Genomic DNA, 21,078 nt, shown 5'->3' on the forward strand with positions numbered 1-21,078 from the left:
AAGCTCTACATTCACTATGGGTTGATTATAGGTAAGGTAACTGCAAGAAGGTAATTCCAGAGTGCGGCATTTTTAAACTGTGTTGACCTCAATAATTGTTCCTTAACAATCTTCGTTGAATACTTCATCAGAACAAAAATCCGCAGATCATCAAACAGAATCTTGTGAAAGAATTCACTGAAATCATAAACTTTTCAAGGTCAGCAGGCTTGCACTCAAGTACCAGTTAACTAAAACTTATGAGGAGCTGACCATTTTTAAGGATTACGTAACAAGTATAAAGGCAGGTAGAAATGACATATTTTATATAACTGGAGATAGAAAGAATAAGGCAGTTGAGAATTCTCCCTTCATAGGGAAGTTAAAGAAAAGCTATGTGATGCTGTTCAAGGTGAATTCAATTGATAAGTATGTTGATGAACACTTAAGGAACATGACGACAATAAGCTGGGTTATGCTACAGAGGAGGATTTGAAACACGATGATAATGAAGGAGAGAAGCATAACAAATATTGAAAAAGAAGTTATTTAGTACTCTGTACGAGACAAGGAATATTTTTGTGACGAAAACGTTAAGGTTGTGGTATCTCTCATCACACGATTGCCTTGTCAAGCCACTTGATAGTTGTACGGCTATGTTTGTTTTAGGGTATTATAATCCCTTTAAAAAAATTATCCTAAGAATCATAATCCTTTAAAAATTTCTAATCGTATGTTTGTAGGGATTATAATTTTTTTAAAATGATTTGTTAGAGAGGATTTAATAATATATCGTGCAACCAAGTATTAGAGAGGAACATAATTCCAGCCCTTCAACAAAACAAACCCAGGATTAATATTTTAAAGGACAACAATTCTAGATCTAATCCCAAATAAGTTTTTACCAAAACAAAGACATGATTAAAAAAATTAGAAAATTATATCCCCAACTTAATTCTATGAACTAAACATGGCCCTAGTATATGGTTGGAATTGGATTGCCAATATGGAAATGATCGTGTGGGCTTTGTGGGCTAAAGCGCTCAGAGACGGAGAAATGGAACTCTAAACAAGAAGAGTCTTTTGCAAAATTTTCATATCTTCATCCTTGAGGACTAAAAAGAAGTGGAAGTAGCAAAATGTTATTATCAATTTTTTATGACTTAATGACCTTTTGGCCCCTAAAGTATGGGCCGTTATACCTATCAGCCCTAAAAGTATGAAGTCATACATTTTGACCTCTATAGTATTAGTTTTCATATCTTTTAACCCTTTTTCGCTTCAAAATGACGGATCGGTGAATATCGGAGGGTAAAATCATCTTTTACTAAGAAAAAATGGTTAAAAGGTATGAAGACCGATACTATAAGGGTAAAAAGGTATGACTATAGGTTGTTGGATATTATGCATCGTTAATTTTTTGTTTGAGCCTTGATCTGATTACTTAATGTATCATTCAGTCATGGTGAGCGGATTACCCTCTTCTGCATCATGGCAAGATCTTAAGGTAAGATGAATTATCAACATGTGAAGGGGGTTATCAACCTGCAATTGTATCCGGTTTACTTCATTCTAACATGTATAGAAAATTCATTTTCTGACTTAAATATTTGGGTAGGAATGTCTTATCAGTCACTACATATGGTTGGGGAAAGGAGTGAGTTTATCCTATTACAAGTCATTGATAATGTCTATGTCACGTGCACTATAAAATGTAGTCTATAAAATGTCTATGTTGCGTAGCTTCTACCCGCTCTTTCAGTACCTACAAAACCTGTTTTTTTCAAGCAAAGTAGAAATGATATAGAAGTGACATTGATTACAGATAGTAATGTTTCCAGGGTGAGCAACTCTTCTAGCAACGGGAAGGAAAATTCTGTAACTACTCTGTCAACAAGGCTTCAATCACTGATCTATGTTCGTGATGATTTGTGTTTGATTTAGTAAGTTCTTGCTAAACTAATACTGTGATCAGTGTCCTACATCAAGGAGATAAACAAGATTTACTTGAATATAAGCAGACAAATCGATTTAATGAGTCTTGATATGGGAAGAAACATTATAACAATTTATATTCTAGAAAAACATCTATGAGGGTGAGTTCCTATTCTAGAAACACATGATCGGTAAAATGTTCGCACCCATAATTTATATTCTAGCAATAAGTTCCTCACAGCTTTTTTTTCTGTATGTATTAAACTGTGGAAATAGACCTGGCCACTTGCGCGGTCCGTGCGTGCCGGGCCGGGCCGCACACGGGTTGGGCACTAGAAATGCTAACACTGAACCGGCCTGTGAATGAACGAACCGGGCTCGGGTCGGGCTTGAATCCTAAAAACTGAAGTCGTAATCTGTATAGACGAATAACAGCACACGGTTCGTGCGGGCTCGTGCGGTTAACCCGCGGGCTTATTTGGTTAAATAATTTTATTATTTTAATTATTTTATAACCATTATGCCCGTCTTATTTGGTTAAATAATTTTATTATTTTAATTATTTTGGTTGAAAGAGTACGGCACCTTATATAAATTTTATGAGTTTAAATTTATAAATTTAAATTTATAACCCTTATGCAGACTAAGCTTTCTTGAATGGGGTGTAGTTTGTAAATTAAATTAATTTTTATTTATAATTATATGATATAAATATGGTAGTTAGAAAAAAAATCAAGAAAAAAACGTGTACAATGAAAAAGAAAAGAATGTTTTATCTCATTCTTGGTCAATATTTTGAATTACTTGGAAACTCAATGTCACTTTGTGTTAATATGCCAAGTTTGGTTATATATTCATCTGATTGCTTTGTAGAGATTGAGTAGTGAGATTTGGGGGTTCGCGGGCTGTGCGGTTATTCGCGGGCCGTGCGGGTTACTCGCAGACTGCGGGTTCTTGTGCGGTCCGTGCGGACTCGGTCCCGGTTTCTAGTTAACCAACTCGTAGCCGGCTCGTGACGTCAACCGACTTGTGCGGTTTTGAACCGGACCGAACCGGGCCGAATAAATCCGGGTTTTAGGCCGAGCCGGTCCCGGGCGGGCGGTTCGAAACCGCACAAGTGGCCACCTCTATGTGGAAATCACGCATGCCTGGAAACATAAAAGCTATAAAACTGTAATAAGTTTTTCTCTAAGATGTGTTAAAGAAGCCTAAATACTTTCGCTATTTTCATGAACTTACCTGTTGCCTTAATATTGATATTTCATTGCTGAGGTTGTCATTTTTTTTCTTTGAATCATCCAGAATGATATAAGGATATGCAAGAGCAGCTGAATTTGATGTGAGAGACAAGGGGCGAGAAGGGCTTGAGGTAACAGAAACTAGGGAAGAAGTAAGAGAATTGACTATAGGGCAAGATAGAGGAGATGCATTTTGTGAACACTCATATACAGAAGGTGAAGAATGTGAGTAGAGGAGCTTTCATTTCCTAGACTTCTGTTTGGAATGGGAGATACATGTCCACTATTGAATTTCTGTTTCATACTTTTTTTGCTTTGTAAATTGCTTAAACGTCTGAACGAGTTAAAAGAGGATAGCTTAGAAATTACACTGTTTGATTTAATCAACGGGGTTTCTTGCTCCTTGCTCTCACCAGAGCTGGCTTTTGTATTCCCATGTGTTACTTGGGGAGGTGGTACAGGGAATTTGTTTACGACGACCTTGTTTAGTTTGGAAAAATAAACTTCACAACCACGGCACAGCTTGTTCGTGTTTGGCGCCAGAGAAAGGTGGAAAGTCCTCATATGAGTTAGCTGTACTCCACGCTTAATATCTTCAGCCATAATTTTGTTACCTTAATATCTTCAGCCATTCTCTCACTTGTAGTTAGCTGTACTCCACGCTTCAGAGCGATCTTTGCAATGGAACTTCTTTCCCATAACTTGATCATGGCCACGGCCAAACCTTGATGATGCCTGCTTCTACCTGGTTTTGCAAATCAATCTCTTGAGAAAAGTTTGAAATAATGCCCCTGAAGAGACAATTTCAAGTTATAACTGACATGCACATAGCTGGATCAGATCTTTTTTGGATTTGCTCATATTGATCAAATTTGCTAGTCATTAATGTCCATTTATCATAAAAAAGAATTATTTTAAGAATTAACCAAATCATACTTTTTGACCCCTATAGTATCGGTCTTCATACATTTTAACCATTTTTCTTAGTAAAAGACGTTTTTACCCTCCGATATTGGCCGATATGTCGTTTTATCTCCGAAAAGGGTTAAAAGAAACGATATCTAATACTTCAAGGGTTAAAAGGTATGACTTCTTACTTTTAGGGCCTAACAGGTATAACGATACATACTTTAAGGGCGAAAAGGTCATTAAGCCTTTTTTTATTTATTTAGCTGTTATACTCCTGCTTGCATATCACTATATGTATTCACCACTACTCCATATACAAGACCATTCCCTCACTCAAAACAAGTAAGCATAATTTACAATGATCCCCAGTTCTTGAACACAATAAAACTATATATCCATGAAAAAAGTAACAAAAAAGTGCAGATATATAGTAAAATATGCAAAAAGAAACAGAGTATATAACATATAAAAATTAAGGAACTCACAAGAAACTCCAAGGGTATACAAAAGGAGAAAAAAGATTGGTGGTGAACAAGTATGTGAATCACAGAGTGAGTCCGCCATTAAAGAACTGGTTCAGACAAGTTGAACCCCAGACAAAGCAAGATATCCTTCAGTTACAGACACAGACTTGTGTCTTGTTGTTCTTACAGTAAAATCACTGGATCCAGATGATTCCTCGGATACTTAGTGTCCTGGACATTGTTATGATAAAATAATGCATCAATGTATTAATTTTATGATATTAGTTTTTGTTGATAAAGGCATGTTAACATACCATGAATTTTAAAATTAGAAAATATAACTAACAAAAATGAATTGGAAGATTATCCGCACATATTTCTAGTTCAAAAAAAAAAGATAACATAATTTTTAATCCCTCTAAGTGTTAGGTAGGCAAAAGTAGTTCTAAAAATGTTTTAAAATAATACATTACATTATTTTATTTGTGAGACTCATAATCACAATAGTATATCGATAATAAAGCATATTTCACTGGAACATTTTTTAAAATAATTTTTGGGACTAGCATTTCTCTTTGAGTTTATATGCAAAGATTATCAACTAAACACTTCACTTAAGTACTAACGAGAGAACTAATTGAACGTCTGTTAAGCTGATTTCGAATTCAAAATTTACCAGTCATCTGAATTCGATGTAAAACCCAAACTTTATAATCAAATTCAAGCTTAAGTCTGATAACATATTGGCTATTACGAATTCTGTCCCTGGTATCATCTCTTTCAGTTATAGATACATCTGGCAATTACCTCCCTGGACCAGCTTATATTAAAACTGAAGAAGGCAAAATTGGCAAAACATTGTGGCCCTTGCATCTGCGCAAGCAACTTAAATGATCCAATGGGTATGCAACATACAAATTGAGTCTCCACCTAAGTAACCAATCATCTGTGGGCACCCCCCACCAAATTTACTGTACCAGCTTCGCAATTTTCATCAGTTTTAAAGCTAAAATAAATCAAACTAGCTTTTCAAAAGTTCATGCAATTTCAAGAAACGACCAAGTGCAATATTCCCGGATGACATAATTTTAGAAAAAACATGAAAAGGTCGCGTTTCTAAACAATCACTTAAAATTACAGGTACGATCAACAAGTCATAAATGACAAATAAGCCCAACAAACTTTCAAGCTAAATTTGCTTTTTCCTTCACAAATATCTTTATGTAATCCTGCAAAACAAGAAACAAACAGATAGTAAGAAACCTCATATATTAAATTACACTATAAGATGGAGGTTTCATGTCATTAACAGAACATCATGATTCGTAGATAATACAGAACATCATAATTCGCAGATAATTTGATCTAAGAAATGTAAAAGCAACTTAGTATCAGACAACGATGAAAGAGGATTATGCAAGCATCTAAGACATGCAATGTTCAACAAACAACTCCAAAGCAGGTAAACTACTCAAGGATTTTGTGCTCTTTTACTTGAACAGATTTTAGTATAATATTCAATTATTTGTCATGCCAGTAGAAGATATAACACATTAGACATAGTAACTACTTGCTCACACAGGTATAGTTAGCTAAAAGTGAATATACAAATCATTTTCCAACTAGATAGTGCTTAAATTATGACTATGTTTGGACAAAACTCTAATAGTTTCTCAAATTCACATCTGAAAATGAAAAAAAAAGTTAATATTACACCCGGGCTTTACAAAGAGAAAATATCCACGGCTAAAATTTCATTCTTGGGAAAAACCTGATGATTTTCAATTCGCTGTGACGGAAGATTACTAATAATAAACGAAAATGAAACTAAAGACAATAACCAAGAAACTAAGATCCTGATACTAGATGGTACATGAAATTGGGCGAACATTAACAAAAAGCACCACGTCAAATAGTTTTAAGAATTTACTTGTGTAACTAGGACCATATTCTTAATACTAGCACAAAAAGACCCAAATAAATTGAAGACAAACCGAAAAAAACCTCATGAATGCATTTTCTGAAACAGAGATTTAAAACTGAATGGATAATAAAGAATGAAATTTAGTTAACTTCAGCAGATTAGCACAAACCTTTACGAGTTTTGAGATATTTGGCTTAAAAGTAGACAGATATTTTTTAATGTTTTCTTGCGTCTGAGGTGTGCTTGGGACACTCAAAGTCACCTTCGTAACAACTTTTTTTACAATTTTCTTGTAAGTATCTCTGTCAATTTGATCTCTGATATATATTGGGTCAAGAAGCTCCTTAACTAAATTTGCAAGCGCATGCTTGAAGCAACTGTCCCCATCAGTGGTTTCCATTCTCTGACCATCTTTGTCATCTACCTCATTATTAACAAATTTACTTCCATCGTTTCTTTCTTTTGTTTCTCCACCCATGGTTAAATTTGGTTCTTTATTGTAACTGTCAGCAAATTGATCTTTTTCACCTGACGGAAGGCTGTAAACATTTAGTTCAACATTACTACAGTCAGTCCTATACAGACCAACACCGCCTGAATCAGCACCATGAGGTAACTTTGATGAAGATGCAACCTCAGCATATTTCTGTCTGATCAGCATCAAATTATCATTAACAAGACCTAACTGTCTTGATGACACAGCTCGAGCATCAGGACCCACAGAACCAGCAACAAAAGACTGCAAGATTACCAGTGCGTTTGTAGCACTTAAAGCTGCAAACAATTCCGGAAACTGTTTTATTTCTTCAACAATCTGAATTAATGTGTCAGTAATGCTTTGGATCAGCTCACTGCTCCCTAAGGACTGGACTGACGATGATGATGGTTCTGGTCTTACTGTATTTAGAACACCAGGTTCTCTGGATGTCCCATCCAGTGTCAGTAACTGGCTTCCCATAAAAGTCATAGATCCTCCAATATTAGCACTAACCAGAGAACTGTGTTAGTTGCAAAAAATCAACTGGTGACTTAAATACCAGAACTCCAAACAAGATTAAGATTAAATAATAGTAATCTACAATTATAAACTTCAATCATTCATATCAAAGACCTAATATATTGAGCTTCAGATGAGTGTGCGTTTATTTACTGCTGGTCCCAGATATAAAACCAATAAGGATAATTTAAATCGAAAATAGGAGGTGGGACACATTTATAACGAATACTGAATCAGAAAGTCACTTTTACTGAAAACTGGGAGGAAATTTCTGATGTATTTAATACACATAAATATACAGTACACTAGGATTATAATTAAACTTGGGAGAGTTCACAGGCTCAAATCCCTTCATATCTTCCTTGATACATAAATTATGCATTAAAAGCCTGGTAGTGCAAATAATGTCCACACAGAATAAGAGGTACCGCATAAATAAGAAAAAGTGTAATATATTAGTGTCTACACTATTTATAAATGTATCATATGATGGGAATCAGGGAGTGTCAAAATTCAAGTAAAAGTCATACCTGTATGTATCATGCCCAGGATCATCCTCACAAAGAAGATTGGACACTTCTTTTGAATCATATTTTATAGTGCCATGACTGGTTGTGGGTCTACTGCTGCTGCCACCCGTACCATCCCCAGTAGAAGCTGGAATATCCATCCAACTGATGTAGGGATAGCCTGGATAAAGAAAAAAAAAATACATATAAGATACCAATGTGACTGCTCAAATTTTGTTACTTAGGATGTCATGATACAGATCATCATATATGGTGACAAGTCACACCACCTAATAGAAAGTTACAAACATCAGAGCCACTAAATCAAATGTTGAGAATAATGATCTCCATCACTGCCCTACAATTTACTTCCAACAAGTTGAAATGTTTATCATTAAAAGATTCCATAGAACTAAAGACTTGATCAATTTGACAATTTAAAATTTCAGACGGGAGGAACAACTGCCTTCTAAAAGTTCCGCATCACAGTTGAAATAGATTCTAACATAAAGAGGGAATACAGAGATATAAAATGAATGATGAAAAAACAATATTTATATATAGAAGCAAAAGAAAAATGCGATGAAGACAAGCAATTAAGAAAGAAAAAACAATCCTTATGCACAACAAAATTGAAATCGGAGGAACATTGCCGAAGCTTAAAAAATCAATGACAAGAAAATGGAACAAAACAAAAAAAATCAACTTCAAATTTCCTCCAAGGTTGCATTTAAAATCTGAACTCGTTTCTGAATCCTAAAATAGCAGTTCAATTACAGAAATTATTATTTCTGTCCAACAAACGGATCAAATAATTTGCGTCCACGCAATTAAAATGCACTAGAGTAGGAAACATGTGCCAATAAATATAAATAACTAAACATAAGTAAATATATACAAACAAGCAGAATTTTCCCAAGAACGTGAAGAGATCGCAAGGAATTAAGACAAACTTAAAGTGCAGAAGAAAAAAATATATATAAACACATATAATATAGCCTTCCGTTACTGCAAGAGGTTGTAAGAAATCAACAACCCTAATTTTCTTCAATTGGGCAAACAAATTAATTAACAACAAAACTTACTTTAGGATGCAAGAAGAAAAAAAGCGAAGTAATTTCAATGTTTGGTATCTATGATGAGCTTAGATCACTCTGGAGGTGGTGGGCACAGAACTGATGCGAGATCGGTGGTGGGATCGTGAATCTCGTTGAGATTGACGGCGGAAATCATAAAGCCCTAGTCTCGATTAAGAAAATGATACCTAAGCTAATTTATTAAAGAAATATTTAGATTTTTTTAAGAAACCGCTACTTTCTGTTTTTGTCCCACATAAACCGGCCCAACTATCCGTGCCTAGGCAGCTTCCTACTGAAAACAAAAACTTTCTACTGGTTTCTTTAAACGCCTACCTTTTTTTCTAGGCTAAGCACAATTCTCTAACACTGCGTATAAATGCCAAAACAGCATAAAAGGGATAAGAAAATAAGCATTTTCGTACATAAATATTTCGATATCTTAGCAGTGACCATACCCAGGAACTTACTGGCTACAATGTATGGCTGCTTGAACTTCAGTATAGCATGTTCATTAAAAAAATCTGTCATAAAAGTTAGCTCCTGTGAGATGCACGAAGGGTCACACAATCACTTGATTTTTATTGCTTCTATTAGAAAGAGTGTCTATGGCCTGCCTGGTGAGAGAAAAAAAATTGTTGGCTCGTTGAGGAAGGGAACAGGGGCATTCTGTGTGCAGCTAGGAAGTAGAGAAAAAAACTGCTTAATGTTGCTCATCCTATATTCACTTATGGCAATTTTCTATATGATCTGCAAGGAAGAACCTCCCATCTGTTCCAAGGTTCTTCTACACTGGCTAGGAGAGTTTCTCGTTTCGCAGCTCGAATTGTGAAAGATAAGTACCTTACCTGTAGGCATAGGAGTTCTATTTTGGATTTGTGAGCTGTCACAGTTGGAAGATAGGTTGGAGTTGATTATTTGAAATTTTGGTAAGTTTGTGTAAAGAGCAGCCTAGGGATTTGTCCTAGGGATGTAGGTGGCTACTTTGACAACATTGAATTATTTTCATTATTTTTAGTAGATCTAATATTTCCCCCACAACACATAAATCCTTATAATTTGAAATCCAGGACTCATTCTGTCCACTGCAAACATCAGGTGTGAAGAAAATGATACAATAAAATCAAAACTCTTAAACAGATGTCAAACTACTCAACTTCACACTGGGAAAAAACTCAAAATACAAAGGATGGTTCTTGATTAAGATAACCTGAGATAAAACCTATATACATATGAATGTTATGCCCTACTCCTAGACCTAGAAATTTAATTTGGCATTACTGCTCTTTAGACCAAGTGGTGTTCCAAAACGCCTTTTAGTTTTGGGAGAGCCCGTAACTTAACATAGCATCAGAACTCTAACAGTCTAAATGATAGAACAGTCACGAGTTTGAATTCCCGGAATGAATATTTTATTTCAAGTGAAGATATAAATAACTGAAAACCAGGGGTGAACAAGAAACGGGTTTTTAGTCGATTCCAGGTGGATGCACTGATTTAAGTAGGGGGTCATGGGGGTTGGATGTTGTGCTAGCCCTCTCCAGGATTAGTCGAGGTGCGTGTAAGTTGGCCCGGACACCTGGTTATGAAAAAAAAGGGTTTTCAAGTGAATGGTATATTAATAAACATAATACACATATTGAGCCCTTCTTCTAATGCTTCAACTCCTAGGAGAGGAAGTAACTTGACTGTTGACATGGACCACGACAGTTTTTGAAAGAAATTCAAATCTTCGCTGCACATTAACAACATATAAGCAATATTGTTTACCATTTTTAACTATTAGTAACAAATAAATGAATCAGAAGAAGAATAAAAAGTACACATTTTCTTTAAGATATGTATATGCATAATATACAATTATCCCTAATTCTTAAACCAAAAAATTATATAACCTAGCTCTATATTATCACAGTCCAACTCCAAAATTTGCTATCAGTTAAGCTGGGGATTTCAATGTAACTTAAAATGGTATCTCTTCTCTCTTGGTCTATTCCGAACACCATAAAGTTTGATATATGTGGTAACTCAACATAGTATTAGAACTCTTTTAACCCAGCTAGCGGTCTTGAGTTCGTATTTTGGAAACCAGCTATTGTATGAAAAAACAGAACACCAAGGTGTTTTATGCAATTTTGGGCCCCAACGATCCTAAAAAAAGGGTTCTCAACTGACGGCATATTGATAAGCATAATTTACATATTAGCATAGACCAGTCCGGTTTATGAATGAAAAATAGTCCGTTTTCTGCACATGATCATCATTTGCCATGATTTAATCAATATTGTGTTAATTTACCGAGTTTCATATTTTAAGCAATACATTTATAACAGGTTTGACAATCAATAACAAAGAAATGAATCATAACAGATTGTATATATACACTCTAAATATCCCAATCAAAAACATATATGCAATAAGAATAACCAATATAAATAATTATCACTATTTCAGTATTTTCTCGAACCCGAAAAGGTTATATGCCTAACAGTCGTCCTACAATCATAGTATAACTACAGCAGTTAATACTTAAATAAAGTAAAATACATCAAATTTAATGAATACCCATGTAATATAATCCTCAAGAAAGTACAAATAAACAAGTGCATGTTTATATAGAGATATAAATAGTTCAGACACTGGAAAAAAAACAGGAGAGCATACCATAGACTTAAAGGGATGACAACAAATTTCATATGGATGATGATTGATGACTGATGATACAGAACAAGAAAAACTTGGAGGGACATGTTTAAGCCCAGACAAAACCGTAGATCCTTCGATTTGTTACTTATGTAAACATAGTAACATAACAGACTATTATGTAATTATCAATTTTTGTCAATGGCTTTTATGATATACAAGATGGAATTTACAAGTTATTTCGTCGTCTTTTTTCGATAATTTTATTTATATTTATATTGTTGTGACAATTTTTTTAATCAATATATCTTAATTCCTGCTAGTGAATGAATATTTGAATTTACTATTTCACTCTCAGGATTTTTTGTAAAATAATTATTTCAAGGACATTATAGTAATTTGAACAATTTTTTCGGGTAAATGGTCCTACTAATCCAGCCCTATAGCGGTTACTTTGTCGGAATGACACTATCTACTCAATTATAACAAACTAATTTCCTGTTTCACTGTAACTTACATTTAGATTTGAAAATCATGACATTAAGTATCTTCGATTTCAACCCTTTGTAAAACAAAGGAGTTTGAATCTGGTTTATGCTTTCCAAACTATTAGTGCTATTTTTTGATGGTTCATAGGGGTAGATAGTAATGGAGAAGAATGAGACGAATATAAAAGCAGATGGAAAGTCTCAAGGTTATATATAGTTCCTATTTATCTCTTGTTTTACGTTTTCTCTCTATACAGTGACTCAAGTCACATCCTATGTCTCAATTGATTTAATATCATATAATCTTTTGTGTTCGTAGGTAATAAGCATATGCCAATACCTTTACAACTATCACCTCCTTCAATGAAACCTGGTATGTAACTTTAAACACCTAATATGTTATATTGATATGTTACGATTCCAGGTTTGAACTTTTTTTTATAGCATTAAAACGACGTATAGTTCCTGTTGAGAAATCCAGTGGTGAAGGGCAAACTGCCAATATATAAATTCAAAACTTAGAGAACGTTACCGGAGTGCCAGACCATTTAGGATCTTCGCTGACAAGTGAATTGAATAAACTGATTACAATATACAAAATTTTAAATTAGTGAAACCTTCTTCAATGACAACATACAAGGTCATCTCAATGGGATGATAATATGCCAATACAATTTTTGAAGTAGTTTAATTTAAAACATGAAGCATTTTCTAACATGATTCAATTACATTTGTGCAAGGCACAAAATTAAGATTACCAGGTTTGAGGCACGGGCGTTTAAATCCTATTGACAAGTTCGGTGGTCAAGGATCAAGATGCAATATGAATCTTAATTTCTCGGATGAAAGTGCAGGCCTATCAAGCCAGTTAAAATATTCAATAAATGTGAGTAACGCAATATATATGTGTTAAGGCTCTATTATGACCATTTGAGGTCAAAAATTAAAAAGCATTTATTGAATCTGTGCAGATCCTTTAACTGAGATTCATCCAAATATCGCAACAAAGGAAAACAAAGGCATACATTGTGCAAGTTCGAGCGTTCCATACTCGGAGCAAGGACTTGAGAACTTAGCACCAGAAATGCAATAAATCAAGAATGATAGTTATGGTGAGAACCATAATACATAAACCCAAAATTCCCGCTACTATTAAATAATTTCTAACAATACTATGTTCCTTATTTTAAAGATTCAGGTGCAAAACCAAATGTAAATAATGCACAGATCTTCTACAATTTGCACAATAAAAATGGTATTCTTGCAAATTAAGCAACATTAGTACCCCAAACTATCACATACAAGTCAGGATATGTCTTTTACACTAATTAGATTTTTTTTTGAAAATCATAGTGCTCAACCATACACAGACAACTTTTGCAAGGAGGTTGAATTTGCATTATAAGTCTGAAAATCTAAGAGAAAGTACGGTTACTAGCATTACAGGTTTGTAAAACTATCTGAGGTGATCCATTATAACACTGTACAATATCAATGTGAAATAAATCTTGATAACCCAAAATTTTACAGAGACACCTTATGCCTCTCATCATGATTTGCCTAACGCGATAAGAACACCACATACGTCCCATGTTAGTGTGACACAGATGCGCTCAGGTAAAAATTATATCTTCCTAACCCCATGGTGGTTTTTCCCATAGTTGAAAAAGGACATCTCTTTATTTCTACGTGTAAATTAAATGCCATTATAAGTAGTAATTTTAATGATAACATGCGGGTTTGACACAAATAGACACCAATGTTGCTCCTTCACGCTATGCAGCAAGACCTCAATTCCCAGGAACACATACATCTGGTAATTAAATTTGGATTTTAAATGTTAAACTAAGATTAAAATCTTTATGTATTATATTATCACCTATGTCGACAGCTGCCTCCAGTGTCGCAGCCACAACTAATACTGAAACTCCAATGAATACAACACCTATTTTCTCAGGTAAATTTGTAAACAAATTGATCTTGACATGTTCGTTTCTAAGATAAAAATTCAGAATACACATTTGTGGTAAATCGGCATTCAACTTTGGATGTGTAACAGATAATGCAAGCCAACATATACATTTATTTGTTATTTAGGTAACAAATCTGCAACGGGGACTTGGTGCAACCACTGGACCAGGTTTGTATATGAATTTGGAAAATTTGTGAAATGGATTGTGTTTCGCTTGAGTACACACTGAAAAATCCAAAATTGTAGTCCGCAATCCAACCGGGAACTCTCCTTCGGAGCGGACTTCATATTGTAAACTAAGGAGGTATATAGACCATCCTTTATTTATATATAAATATAAATATATTATTCAATTTTTGAAATCTAAAAAGTGTTTTGTAATTTATGAATATGAAATGTTAGTCCGGGGATACATGTCTCTAGAGCAAATGATGGTTCATCAAGTAACACAACGCCATTGCATACCAGTCAAATGTCCTGGAATCTACCACCATCTACCATATATACACAATTCAAAGGTAGTACAAGGTCTTTTTTATTAAGCAACTATAAAATACAGAAATTTACTTACTTACCCGCAAAGTTTTTTGTAATGCTAATACATAAAATACACAGGATCTACGCCCGGAGAAGCATCCACATCTGGAATAAAAAAAACCCGTTCCAATTCAGAAACTCGCAACTTGTTGGAATATTTTGACAATGTAGATTTGAATGAATTTGAGGACGATGAAAATTGTACGTGTTATATTAATAAAATTATTATATATATATATATATATATTTCTGATTCCATAAATTTACAGTAACACTCAATAATGTATTTTGCACAGCTATTCCTTCTGAATATGGAAGTGATTATGACAGAGAAGATTATAATGAACCAAATAATGGTAAACTCCTAAATTTAATGATCTACTCAAAGTACTTTTGTATTTGTTTAGTAGGAGCAAGAATGAATAGATGCAGTTCCAAATCTAATATGTGTTTTTCAAGGCCAAGCAAATATGTGGAAATGTTATATGGATCTGGGAAGGCCCGATAAGGTATGTGCTTACTGCAAGTCATTAATGTGGAATTAGGAACAGAACAATAAATCAAACAAACATGCAGTGCCTACCTTTTTGCATTCACTTCAGTCGGTGGTAAAATTGAAAATAGCATAAACCTGTTAGGTCCCAATATGTTTGTAGAAGGGGGGTTGAATACAAACTATACCGTTTAATCGAATTTAGTGCGGAATAAAAAAAATTGAAACAAAATTCAAGTTAAATAAAAATATTATTAAACTTGAAAGGTGTTACAACAACGGTATCGATTACAAGGGATTAATCTCAAATTAATTATCACAAATCTAGAATAAATTCGACATGAACTTTTTCTATTTTTACAATAAAAAGAATCAAATGTTAAAAGCAATTTGAGATTAAATTCTAGGGATTTTGATCCGCTAGATAGTTACACAAGAACAAGAGAATGATTTCTAGTGATTTGGATTTAACTTTAATTGCTAGAAATTAATGTTCTTGAAGTTGCAGTTTGAGAAATGATATATTTTTCGGTTGCTGCTGTTTCTTGTTCTTGAGTAGGTTTAATAATTGAATGTCTTCTGTTGCTTGTCTTTTAATAAATGAATCAACAGAAATCAAATGAACTGGCGAGACAATCGGTGAGACAATCTGTTGAGCTAGCAAGACTATCAAATTGAACTGGCAAGACTATCTCCTCCCTGCTAGAACTTTCGGTGAGACAATTGAAAAAGGCATGGCATGACAATCGGTATGACAATCCAGATTGTCATGCCAGTTCAATTTTAATTGTCTTATTGAATTAAAACTGATTTTAATTCAATTACAATTCTGAAAATTCTTAATATTAATTCAGGATTAATTAATCAATTAATTCAATTAATCAATAAATTAATCTTTGCAAATATAATTTATTTTCTTAATTAAATTATATGACTTAATTAATTAATAGAGAATTAATACTACTCTTGAACAACAACCATTCTTCTGAAAATCTTCTGAATATTATGAATCAATTCCACTACATCAATGTTGACACTCGATGTACTGTCTGGTTCATGAGTGACTAAATTCTGTGATGTTACTTCATATCTTGACTTTGATAATCTTGATTTTCTTCAGATTAAATCTCTGTAATTATCTGATATCCTGACAAGATCTCTGTCACTTGATTAAATTCACAATCTTGATTTATATCACCGAGGCTTGATCAATTTCTTGAACTTCTTCCAGTGAATTAATTCCTCAAGTTTGTAGATGAACATTGTTTCTGAATCCTTTGACAGATGTTACTTTGTGAGATCTCTTTAACGGTAGATCCACTATTTACTTGTTACATTCTTATTTGAGTTGAGTTAAATCCTCGAATAAACAAATAGGTTATGACATATGCCTTTCAAAACCGAGGAAGGTTCCTTACATATTCAAATTAGGCGGTCAGAATTATCATTTAATTGGGAGTATATGCCCAGTTAAGGGAGAGATGCCTAAATATTATCAGTTGTATGTGTATGATACTGAAAATAAAATAGAGAACAGGGAAAAGGCAGTTCCTGGTAGTGATTCGACTGATCCTGACATTGATGAAAATAATAGTTTAGTACAAACTTTCAGAATGGAAAGGGACCAGTTTTCTTAATAATGAGCCTGAGGAAGTAGAATTGGAATTGGTTTCTACAAGATCAGCATCAGGACACCCAAATACGACGAGGCCATCTAACGAAGTGGGTGCATTAATTGTAGGAGACCTGGAAGATTCTTGCGGCATATGAGATATTGCGGTCCAGAAATCAAATAAACAGCTCCAGCGTGTATTTGAAACCAATGTAAATTTCATGCCATTGCAATATCCTTTGCTCTTTCCACATGGAAATCCTGGTTTTCATAAAAAAAATTCCCTTAATGGGTAAACACGGAGGACCACCGCCCAAAATTATTGATGACAATGAGGATGATGAAGAATCAAAACAGAGGTGTTATATGTCAATGCGCGAATTTTATGCTTTGCAAGCTCATGATCAGAGCAATGGAAGGTAATGAAATTTTAATATCGCATTTCTAAAAAATGTAGTCATGTGCCCGCTAATTGACATAAAACCTCATAATCAATTTTGATTGCTACTTACCATGTGTGCTTTATAATAAACAATAAACAATTACATTATTAAAAACTTGCTTATTTATTATTAACTTTTTAATCACGCTAATAATGCATTACCCTTTCTCACAGCTGTAATGCAATAAGTATTAGTCTTTAATCAAATAATTCTGCTGCAGGTTTAACACCACATTTATGTGGTCGATATGGCAGCAGTACATTGTAGATGCCTTTACAGCTGTGGAACAATATAGGCTGAACTGAGTCAAGAAGAACCAAAAAACAATTAGAGCAGATTTGTATAATTCGATTCGCGACTTAATTAGAAAAGGTGATGCAAATCCAACATCTCTAGGCAAGAACATAATTCTGCCATCTACATTCACGGGTTCGCGTCGATATATGTCGCAATACTTTAAAGATTCACTAGCTATTTGTAGAAGTATTGGTCATCCTTCTTTTTTCTCACAATGAGATGCAATACTAAATGGCCTGAAATTCAAAATATACTCGATCACCTACCTGGAGTAGGTGTAGAAGATGCACCAGATGTTGTTGCAAGGGTTTTTAAAATGAAATTAGATTAGTTGGTTGATCTAATTAAGAATAAGAATTATTTTGGAAAATGCATTGGATGTATACTGTTATAGCTTTTTTTTTAAAAATCGTTATTTTAAATCTAACACAATGCTATATTAATCTTTTTATAAATTTGTGCACATTTATATATGTCATCGAGTTTCAAAAACGGGGATTACCTCATGCACATATGTTGATTTGGTTGCACCCAAAAGATCGTCCAAACAATATTGAGCAGATTGATAATTTAGTTTCTGCAGAAATTTCAGACCAAGATACAGATGATGTTGCCTACACTGTCGTTAAGAACTTATATGATACACGGTCCATGTGGAAAGGATTTTTCCTACTCTCCGTCATTTTCCAAAAAGGTGACTCTATTAATATCCTATAAACACAATTACAAAATGATCAAAACTATCACATTAAAGTTATTTAAGAATCCATTTAAATAAATTTCTCACATCGTCTCAGTTTATTAATATGCTAGCCTACTCATTCATATTGGTGATAATCAAATTCCTAAAACTATCATGAATGAAACCAAAATTCTTATAATCAAGATCGTCCATTCATTAAGCCGTCTTTCTTAAAAGTGGAGTCTAATTTACCTGTGAAAGAGTGGAACATTTAATATAGAATTACTAATGTAGAGAGATAAGGACATCATTATAATAGTGATGCGACAATGTTTGCAGTTGCAGGAAGTTAAACACAATAACCATATAAGATTATGACATATAGACAACCACAATTTCCACTATTTATCACGACTAAACTTCCACGGTTTATTTAACTAAAAGATTGTCAAGTCTAAGGCGTGTCTAATAGTTATTAGGTAAATCCGTATTTAAAGATTGACCAAATCTTTGAAATTATTCCTGACTTATGTCATATCTTTAAAATATTACTCAGTGGCGTGTTCGTAAAATTCATCTATTCAGACTGCACAATCTCGATTCAATTCAGCCGGAGAATCTCAATGTAATATAATCAATTTATATTAAGGACAAATTATAGATATATGACATAAAATCCTTAATTATTTGTAAAATATCATTTTTATTTTTTTACACAGAGTAGACTTGCAAAATTGACATTCTTCATTCTTCATCATATTATCATCATTTAGTTTAGCAGTCAATTTATTTTATATTTTTTAATCAGGTATAATGATCATACATTTTTTGATGATTGCGGCTTCCCTGTTTATCGTCGAAGGAAAATAAACAGGACTGTGCTCAAAAGTAAACAACACCTGGACAATCAATTTGTTGTTCCATATAATCGAGATCTGTTGCTTCAGTTTCAGTGTCACATGAACCTTGAGGTCTGCAATAATTCAAGATCCCTAAAATATTTGTTTAAATATTATTTGAAGGGTCATGATAATGCTACAATGTTGATTCGAAGAAAAAAAGGTAATGCAACTGCTGCAAGAACCCCTCAAAATATTGATGAGATTAGACATTATCTTGATGAAAGGTATGTATATGCTTCAGAAGCAGCATGGAGGATTTTAGGTTTCGATATTCACTATCAATATCCTTCTGTTGAACGTTTACCTGTTCATGATGAAGGTAGAAAAAATGTAATTTTCAATATTACAGATAATATTGAAGAAATTGCGAGCAAGGCATCTAATAGAAAGAGTAAATTGGAGGCTTAGTTTGTTGCAAACAAGAACATTCCATATGCTCTAGAATTTACTTATCAAGAATTCCAAAGAGGCTTTACGTGGCAGCCTGGACAATGTAGTTGGAAACAAAGGGAGAGAGGCATGGTCATTGGTCGATTTTCAGAGGTGCATGCATCACAAGGAGATTCTTTTTATCTTCGGATGCTTTTATAACGTAGTTAAGGTGCAACATCATTCAAGGATCTTAGAACAGTTGATCGTCGCGTCTATGTTACTTATAAAGAAGTTTGTAATGTTCTTGGCCTGCTTAAAGATGATAACCAGTGGCATTATGCCCTTAAAGAAAATGCAGAGTCATCAATGCCACAGCAGCTTCGCTCGATGTTTGTGTTTATATTGAATAATTGTCCAGTAGCAGATCCAGCAAAATTATGGAGTGAAAACTGGAAACCTTTGTCTGAAGATATTTTGTATCTGATACGAAAGAAATCTGGAAACCAAGATTTGAATCTCAATGATGTTGATCTAGAGAATTATGCGCTTACAGGTATACCACAGTCATTCTGCACTAATAAAAAAGTGACAAAATATTTCTGAATGTATTTCCTTAATCACACCATACTCAGAATATATTTAAACTCTGTATTTTTATTTCAGAATCACTAAATACAAGACCATCTTATTTTGACAATTGCTAATATACTCAGTACAAATTTTATCATTTTTTTACAGAGGTTGAAAAGCTACTTAATGGAATAGGAAAATATTTGAAAAACTATCCAGATATGCCATTTCCAGAGGAAAGTTACATGCAATATTCTACTAATCGTTTGATCGAGGAAGAAACTGGGTATGACAAAAATCTTATGAAGGAAGAGCATGACAAATACTTTTCATATTTAAATGCAGAGCAATTGGAAATCTATAATGTTGTGCTACAATCAATACATACGGGTAATAGATGCCTTTTTTTGTCTACGGTAGTGGTGGATATGGTAAAACCTTTCTTTGGAACACGCTATGTTATCGCTTGCGCGGTGAAGGTAAAATAGTATTGCCCATTGCATCAGTCTGGAATTGCTGCTACACTATTACCAGGAGGAAGAACATCACATTCCAGATTCCACATTCCTCTCAAATTAGATCGTTGTTCAATAGCTAGCATTAAACATGGATCGGACATTGCTGAATTAATAAAAAATACAAGTTTGGTCATATGGGATGAGGCACCAATGCAACATCGCCATGCTTTTGAATATGTAGATCGTTCCTTTCGTGATATTATGGCTGCGGTTAATCCTCAGAAAAAATTTCAGCCATTTGGTGGTGTAACCATTTTATTTGGTGGTGATTTTATATATACAATATATATGCCAAATTTTCCCAAAAATTATGAATAATGAAAAAATACAAAGAAATGGTATAAATGAAAGTCCTATAATTTTATAAAAATAAAAATGTGATTTTTTTGGGGTTTTTAACATCCAATGGGGCCCAGAAAAGTCATTTTTCGCAAAATGAGAAAATTTATAAAATACCTAGATGTTCAGAATATTGCGATGGTAAAAGCCGTTTGGTGAAAAATAAGGCCCATTATTTT

The 21,078-nt window shown here is 33.8% G+C and overlaps 2 protein-coding genes across 4 annotated transcripts; one reads left to right on the forward strand and one right to left on the reverse strand.

Annotated features, from left to right (window-relative positions):
- Positions 1-5,280: 5,280 nt before the first annotated feature.
- LOC141710737 (uncharacterized) lies at positions 5,281-11,807 on the reverse strand. Of its 3 annotated transcripts, none has more exons than XM_074513273.1 (4): positions 11,696-11,807; positions 7,977-8,136; positions 6,619-7,435; positions 5,281-5,754 (listed from the first exon to the last, which is right to left on the reverse strand). In XM_074513273.1, the coding sequence occupies exons 2-4, from the start codon at positions 8,114-8,116 to the stop codon at positions 5,710-5,712; spliced, it is 1,002 nt and encodes a 333-aa protein (XP_074369374.1). In that variant the 5' UTR covers positions 8,117-8,136; positions 11,696-11,807; the 3' UTR covers positions 5,281-5,709. The 3 variants fall into 3 exon arrangements, with proteins under 3 accessions (XP_074369374.1, XP_074369372.1, XP_074369373.1); XM_074513271.1 differs by having other exon boundaries at positions 6,619-7,447; XM_074513272.1 differs by lacking the exon at positions 11,696-11,807 and adding an exon at positions 9,041-9,208 and having other exon boundaries at positions 6,619-7,447.
- A 5,257-nt stretch (positions 11,808-17,064) lies between these two features.
- LOC141714263 (uncharacterized) lies at positions 17,065-20,530 on the forward strand. Its single transcript, XM_074517794.1, has 5 exons — positions 17,065-17,195; positions 19,007-19,169; positions 19,221-19,491; positions 19,702-20,025; positions 20,211-20,530. The coding sequence occupies exons 1-5, from the start codon at positions 17,065-17,067 to the stop codon at positions 20,528-20,530; spliced, it is 1,209 nt and encodes a 402-aa protein (XP_074373895.1).
- Positions 20,531-21,078: the final 548 nt, after the last annotated feature.

Source organism: Apium graveolens, chromosome 3 (genome assembly GCF_009905375.1).
Source record: "Apium graveolens cultivar Ventura chromosome 3, ASM990537v1, whole genome shotgun sequence".
In the NCBI taxonomy this organism is placed as follows: Eukaryota; Viridiplantae; Streptophyta; class Magnoliopsida; order Apiales; family Apiaceae; genus Apium; species Apium graveolens.